Source organism: Chiloscyllium plagiosum, unplaced genomic scaffold (genome assembly GCF_037043375.1).
Source record: "Chiloscyllium plagiosum isolate Xiang-an unplaced genomic scaffold, Cpla_swu_hap1 HiC_scaffold_4, whole genome shotgun sequence".
NCBI classification, from domain to species: domain Eukaryota; kingdom Metazoa; phylum Chordata; class Chondrichthyes; order Orectolobiformes; family Hemiscylliidae; genus Chiloscyllium; species Chiloscyllium plagiosum.
Window position 1 is genome coordinate 10,134,371 of NW_028270142.1, and position 7,711 is coordinate 10,142,081.

General features: G+C 41.2%; 1 protein-coding gene across 2 annotated transcripts in view; it reads left to right on the forward strand.

The window, feature by feature from the left end:
* Positions 1-6,210, forward strand: part of sulf1 (sulfatase 1) — a 388,338-nt gene extending 382,128 nt beyond the window's left edge. For both annotated transcript variants that reach the window (XM_087985955.1, XM_087985956.1), the window contains exon 21: positions 3,935-6,210. In XM_087985955.1, coding sequence (XP_087842081.1) covers positions 3,935-4,827 — 893 coding nt within the window. In that variant the 3' untranslated portion in view covers positions 4,828-6,210. The remainder of the gene's footprint in view (positions 1-3,934) is intronic.
* The last annotated feature ends 1,501 nt before the right edge of the window (positions 6,211-7,711 follow it).

A 7,711-nucleotide genomic window follows, 5' to 3' on the forward strand; every position in this document is an offset into this window, starting at 1 on the left:
CTGTGCTTTTCCAGCACCACTCTAATCCAGAATCTGGTTTCCAGCATCTGCAGTCATTGTTTTTACCTAGTTCTGAAGTAAGGACAAGGGAGTGAGACCTAAGGGTTCAGGTAGATAGTTCCTTGGAAGTGGTGGTGAAGAAGGTATTCGGTATGCTTGCCTTCATTGGATAGAGTATTGAGTATAGGAGTTAGGACGTCATGTTGTGGCTGGACAGGACATTGGTGAGGCCACTTTTGAAGTACTATGCATAGTTTTGGTTACCTGCTAGAGGAAATATGGTATTAAATTGGAAATGGTGCAGAAAAGATTTTCAAGGACGTTACTGAGACTAGAGCATTGGATTCCAAGAAGAAGCTGAACAGGCTGGGGCTGTTTTCCCTGGAGCGTCAGAGGCTGAAGGGTGATCTTACAGAAGTTTATAAAATCATGAGGGGCATAGATAAGGTGAATAGCAAAAGGCCTTTTCCCTGGGGTAGGAGAGTTCAAATCAAAGGGCACAGGTTTAAGGTGAGAGGAGAAAGATTTGGAAGGGATCGGAGGGGCAATTTTTCACACAGAGGGTGGTTCACATGTGAAATCAATTGCTAGAGGAAGTGGTAGATGCAGTAGTTACAAAACTGAAAAGATATTTGGATAGATACATGAATGAGAAATGTTTAGAGCGATATGGGTCAAATGCAGGCATGTGGGACTAGTTCAGTTTGGGAACTTGCTCAGCATGGACATGTTGGACTGAGGGGGTCTGTTTCCGTGCGGTAATGACTAAATGACTCTCTGAGTCGCTTATGATGGCGAGCTCAGTCAGGCACTGATTGCCTTTGATCAAGGAATCCCCATTCCCGAGGTAAGAAGCTCTCCAGGTCACTGTAGTGATCGTATGACTCACAAAATAGTTCTTGTCTTTATTGGGGACTCAAGGTCTAAACTGCTTTCTGTGCTTTAGCAAATGGCTCTGACCTCTTAGTGTGGTTATATTGAAATTAAATGTTGGTGACCATCTGTCAGTAAGTAGCCAATATCAATTTTGAGATTATTTTATCATTGTATCAATATTTTTGAGCCAGACACTAAATTTTGATGGTGAAATCTCTCTACCAGATATAATTTACAGGAAAGCAAGTAAAGGCACAATTCTGCAGATGCCTGAAATCTAAAACAAATTCAGAAAAAGCTGGAGAAACTCAGCAAGTCTGACAGCATCTGTGGAGAGAGAGAGAAACATAGTTAACATATTGAATCCAATTTGACTTTCCTGCAGATTTCAACTGTAAGGATTTCCAGATGTGTGTGTTTATATGCGTGTGAGAGATTTTATATCACCAAATCAAACAATAGTCACAGCACACAAGTAGGCCATTCAGCCTGTCAAATCTGTGCTAGCAATGAGCAATTCACCTGCTGTTATTCCCTTGCCTTCTCCCCATAGCCCTGCATATTGTTTCTTTTCAAATAACAAACCAATCTATCCTGAATGCAGCAGTTGGATCTGCTTTCACCAAACCCTCAGGCAGTCCATTCCGAACATTAATCACATGATGCATGATAAAGTTTTTCCTCTTATTGCTGTTGTTTCTTGGAATTATATCAAATCTGTTTTGTCTTGTGTTGATCCTTATACTACTGGGAATAGTTTCTCCTGACCTGTTCTGTCCATGCCCCTGATGGTTTTAAGCAAACTGTATCAAATCTCCTCATAACCTTATTTTCTCTAAGGAAAATGACACCAAGCTGGGGGAAGAGTGAATTGTGAGGATGGCGCTGAGTAACTTCAGAGGGGCATTGGCAAGTTGGCCAAATGGGCAGACACCTGGCAGATGGATATCAATGCAGAGAAATTGGAAGTAATGTGTGTTGGCAGAAGAAATCTGGAGAGATAATACAGGCTCAATGGTACAACACATGATCAATGGGGCAGCACGGTGGCTCAGTGGTTAGCACTGCTGCCTCACAGTGCCAGGGACCCGGGTTCTAGTCCCGCCTCGGGTAACTGTCTGTGTGAAGTTTGCACATTCTCCCTGTGTCTGCGTGGGTTTCCTCTGGGTGCTCCGGTTTCCTCCCACAGTCTAAAGATGTGCAGGTTAGGTGAATTGACCATGATAAATTGCCCGTAGTGTTAGGTGAATTAGTCAGGGGTAAATGCAGGGGGGTGGGTTTCTCTTCAGAGGGTCAGTGTGGACTTGTTGGGCCGAAGGGCCTGTTTCCACACTGTAGGTAATCTAATCTAAACACTGAGGGAGATACAGGAGCAGAGGGACTTTGGGGTTCATGTACATGATTCTCAGAGGGTGACCAGGCAAGGTGAAACAGTTGTTATAGAATCCTTGGGTTTATAAATAGAGAGATAGAGTATAAAAGCAAGGAAGTGATGCTGACCCTCTACAAATCATTGGTTAGATCTCATTTGGAGTAATGGACACCTTATTTACAGAAGGATGTTAAAACCCTGGAGAGAGTGCAAAGATTAGATTAGATTACATTACATTACAGCGTGGAAACAGGCCCTTCGGCCCAACAAGTGCACACCGCCCCGCCGAAGCATACCCCTTACCTAACACTACGGGCAATTTAGCATGGCCAATTCACCTGACCTACACATCTTTGGACTGTGGGAGGAAACCGGAGCATCCGGAGGAAACCCACGCAGACACGGGGAGAACGTGCAAACTCCACACAGTCAGTCGCCTGAGGCGGGAATTGAACCCGGGTCTCTGACGCTGTGAGGCAGCAGTGCTAACCACTGTGCCACCGTGCCGCCCACTGTGCCACCGTGCTGCCCACACCGGGAATGAGGGATTTTAGATGCAAGGCAAGGTTAGAGATTGGGCTTATTCTCCTTGAAGCAGAGAAGATTAAGAGGTGACCTTACTGAGGTGTTAAAAATTCTGAATAAGAGTTAAGAAGGAGATTCTGTTTCCACTAGTTGGTATGTCAGTAATGAGGGGTCACAATTTTAAGATCGTCAGCAAGAGAGCTGGGAGTGAGATGTGGAGAACTTCTTTACTCAGAGGGTTGTTACGATTTGGAATGTGCTACCTGGGAAAGTCATGAAGGTTTCAAAAGAGAGCTGGATATATTTGAAAATAATGAATTTAGAGGATTAAGGACATAGGGCTGGGTAGCTCGTCCAAGAGCTGGTAGAGACACGATGGGCTGAATGGCCTCTTTCTATACTGTAAAATTCTATAATTCTATGAGAACAGTCAATCTTATGAATCTCTTCTGCATCTCATCTAAAGCCTTCACATCCTTCCCATATCTGGATAAAAGGCAATAGTTGAAGTTGAGTCCAACTTCCAACTTAACTACGTTTGGTGCCATTGGCTTGGGACAGTCTGCACACCCTCGATGAACTATCATTTTCCATACCACCAGTATTTTCAACAGAATACAGTTTGAAGAATGGATGCTTTAGGGGACTCATTCACTTCCTGCCTTTTATTTTCTTAAGTACCTGACACTTTCCATTGTCTCTCTCCCCGCATACTCCCTTTGTTATCTAGAACTAATAACATTGTCAAACCTTTTGCTTTCTAAATACTATTTGAATAAATTTAGGGGATTATTAAGGGCAGTATTTAATAAGATGAAAATTAACTTTTAACTTACACTGTGTTTACAGCATGCAAAATATAAATGGCTACACAGAAACGCCCTCAAAGGAATTTCTACATCGCTATGAGCTTTTGCTTGTGGTCTATTATTATTTCTGCTTCTAAGAATTCTTCATTTCCCTGTTGCATCTGGTAAAATGGCAATGTGCACTTTCTCAATCTGTTCTTTGTGCTGTGGGATGTTTTACCTTTAGTTTGGTTGTAAGTAGCAAGTTGTTATTGCAGCAGGTGCATGCCTGCCTGTAAAAGCTGTACATCAGCTATGGGCAATGCCCTATCTGTGAAAATAATCGACTCTGAATCTTTGTTTCTGTCAGCAGAGGACAGCTATGGGATGGATGGGAAGGCTAATCCAATCAAACTGCCAAACTTCACAGAATATATCAGCTGGGAAGGACTTGAAAATTTGTACAGTGTGGATGAAAGCTTGTTTGAACACAGGCCTAATTATAGCCTTAGCTTTGGAGACTGGACTAATTACTGGAAGGATGTAGATAGAACATTTGCACTGTTGAAGACTTTTTCTGGACACATTAAAACTTCTGAGCCCATTGCATTGACTAAGGGCGGGACTCTTGATTTAATGACCATTGACACCACAGCACTGGACATGGCATCTACTGCATCACCTGTTTTGGAAAATGTATTCTTTACTGAGCCAGAGGGTGAATCTAGTGGCCTGACGTTATGGGAGATAAAAGAAGAACAACCTGACGTACTTATAAACTCAATGAGTTCAACCTCAAGCATTACAAGTGGCAACAGCGCAAAGGAGAAAGTGATAAATTACAATCACATACCAGATAAGCATTTTTCAAATTCTGAACGGTGGAGACATAATCAGACACAAGAACTGATAAAAGAATGGGTGGAGCTGGAAAATGAGCTGGGTGTCAGCGGAAATGGCCTGACAGAGATTGAGACCAGGCACAGCTTTGTCCTGCCACCAAGTGACGTGCTTCCATCACCCAGCAATCAGAATGAAGTACAGGATGAGAAGCTGGACATATTTGAAGATCAAATCTATCTTCCTGCTGGTTCTGTTGGTCAGTTTTATCATAATGCTTTCACAATTCCTGATGAAGCCAGTGTCAGCAGCAATGAGAGATCAGCAAGTGGCCAACTTCAGGAAGAGCCCCCAAACAGTGGAGAAGGAATCCTAAGGAATGTCAGTACAGAAGGCAGTGCCTTTCCCCCACCATCCATTCATTAACTCACAACCCATTCATTATTTATTTGGACAGTTATTAATAACAGTTTGATTTTTTTTGTACAAAATCCATTTATACTGTGAGGTCCAAACAAAGCACATTCCATTTCCATCAGAGATACATTTCACGACAGACCAACCATTGGCAGAAATATCACAATTTTATGTTAGCAGCGTTGTCCGGAATGAGGGAATAAGTTATATTCCTCTTATAATTGAACTCTTTTTCAGCTCTTTATATAAATATGTATTTAAATGTTCAGTGTTATGTAACTGGGATCAAAATGTCCCAATGTGCGGCAAGAAATTCTCCAAGCCTGTAAAAATGTCACTGGTTTGGCCAGACTTAGAAGGTCTCATGATTGTGAGCTATCCATTCCAAAAAGCCCTCATTGTAGACACTAATTCACCATCACAAACAATGTATAAGTACAGCAGTGTTTTCTTCTTACAAAGTATTTTTGCACTTTCATTATTCTTCACAAAATATTTGCAGACTTTGGCTGCCAAGTGTGGATGTATTAACGGTGCAGAGCATTGGCTCAGTAAGTTTTTTTATCGGGCTGATCATTTTAGCCGTAATGTGTAAAGGAAATTTAATTCTGTGTTCTTCACACTGTAATGTGCTGTCAGTTATCAGCTTTTTTTTCTAAAATATTTTCGGATTGTCATTTTGTTTTTGCCATTGCTTTCTTTTAACCTTTGCCTGTTTTGAATCTCTTTTTAATGAAGGAACAAGGTAAAGTCAAAGTGCTGTATTTTCTTTCATTTCGTTACTTTTTCCCATTTCCTGTCACAGTGCACACGTGATGGGACATGATGTTTAAAGGGACACTGTACTTCTGAAAATGGTTTGCAAATTTTCTTTGTGGTTTAGGGATAAGAATCATCTGTCACTTCTATCTTGACAACATTGAGTGCATCTGTTAATAAGATGCACTTCTAATGAGATTTCACATTAATTATGTTTGCAAGCACTTTTTCATGAATATGGTGCCCCATTATGAGTAAAACTTAGGTAAAAGTACTTACAATTTACTTGATGTGTCACTGTTTTGATAAATCTGTTTATAGTTTAAAAGCCTTTTTAGCATAACCCCTAGATTTATTTGCATGAAGGTTTGTGTAATCTGTGTCAGTTTTACAGTGGTCACAGATTTTGTTTGGATTATGCATTGTCAACATCATACACTTCTTAGCCAATGTACACATGGATAGGTGAAAGATACCGGACTAAGTGCAGTTCATGATATTTTGTTCAAAGGGTAAAAATTTGTATCAGTGTGCTTTTTTTTGTCTGTAATCAACATTGGCCACACTATTTACTGGCAATTACATGTTGCTTGTTTCTGGATAAACTTGCAGTGATTAAACCACAATGCTTAATCCTTCTGTGAGGACATAATTATCATTAGAAATGCAGAGTGCAAAAGGTGCCAGAGTCAAAACTGAATTAAAAACATAGGAATGTTCATAACAGTCTATGTGTGGTTATCATACCCTGCAATGAGTTAAAGATTTGGTCTTTTTGTGTAAGAAACTCCTCATATTTATTAGCCCAAACCTTCTCTTCCAACTGTTGAAGACATAAGTTGGGAGATGGGAGAAAGCGAGGACTGCAGATGTTTGAGTTGGAAGATACACATATTTTACAGGACTTGTGGCTCTTATTCAGATCACTGCTGCTGTTACTCCCAGCTTCTTCAATCTGTATTTGTTGATACAAGTTTGTGGAGGTAAAGGGAAGAAATAATTCAAGTAAGATTAAAAACTGAGAGTGGAATTTTCCACAGCAGTTTCAGATCCTGTGAGATGGGAGGGGAGATCCTAGAAATTGACACTTAGAAATGGGATCCCAATCTCGTCCTAAAATAACTGCACAGAGGCAGGTAACCCGTCACCAAATTACCCTTTATTTACTTGTACACTGACCAGCCAGCTGAAGACCTTCTGAATCCCCTGTTCTCTCTGTCAGCCAGGGCTCCCTTATTGGCCCAGCTTAACAATCCCAATCAGGGATCTCATGGACAATGAGATACACCTGGCCCTGCTTCCAATCAGTACACATCAAATTAGGGGCTTATGCCTGAAATGTAAATTCTTCCGCCCCTCGGATGCTGCCTCACCTGCTGTGCTTTTCCAGCACCACACTCTCAACGCTGGTCACCAGCATCTGCAGTCCTCACTTTCTCCTAGTATACATCCCCGTGCTGGTTTTCCCTGATGTGAGTTCTGAGTTCTGTAAGTCCAGCTCGCAAACAACCAATGTAACTAAAAATGCAATTAAGAGGCATTTTAAAAAATGCATTCCTTCTTTCTGACTAGCACACAGCTCCTAAGCTTACAGCTGTGCTTCTCCATGGTCATCCAGGTAAGTGCACAACAGAATGAAACTGCTTCAGTGAGGTGCAGTGTTGGGATTCCTGATCAGTAACACTGCAGAACCCCAGCTATAGACAAGCCAGAGGTTCTTATACTCTCAGAGAGCATGATCACTGCTTTCTTTTTTTAATCACAGCTTAACAGACGATTGCCAAGTTCATGGAAAAGCATTTCCCTGTACACCACTTTGTTCATTTATAATTCGGAGACGCCGGTGTTGGGCTGTGGTGTACAAAGTTAAAAATCCCACAACACCAGGTTATAGTCCAACAGGTTTATTTGGAAGCACTAGCTTTTGGAGCGCCGCTCTTTCATCAGGTGGTTGTGGAGTACACAATTGTAAGACACAGAATTTAAAGCAAAAGTTTACAGTGTGAAATTACACAGTGAAAAATACCTTGATTGTTTAAGTCTCTCATCTGTTAGAATGACCATGTTAGTTTCACTTCTTTCATATGTAACTCACAAAACTTTTTTTAAAAGTCACATTCTCAGTTTACATTGT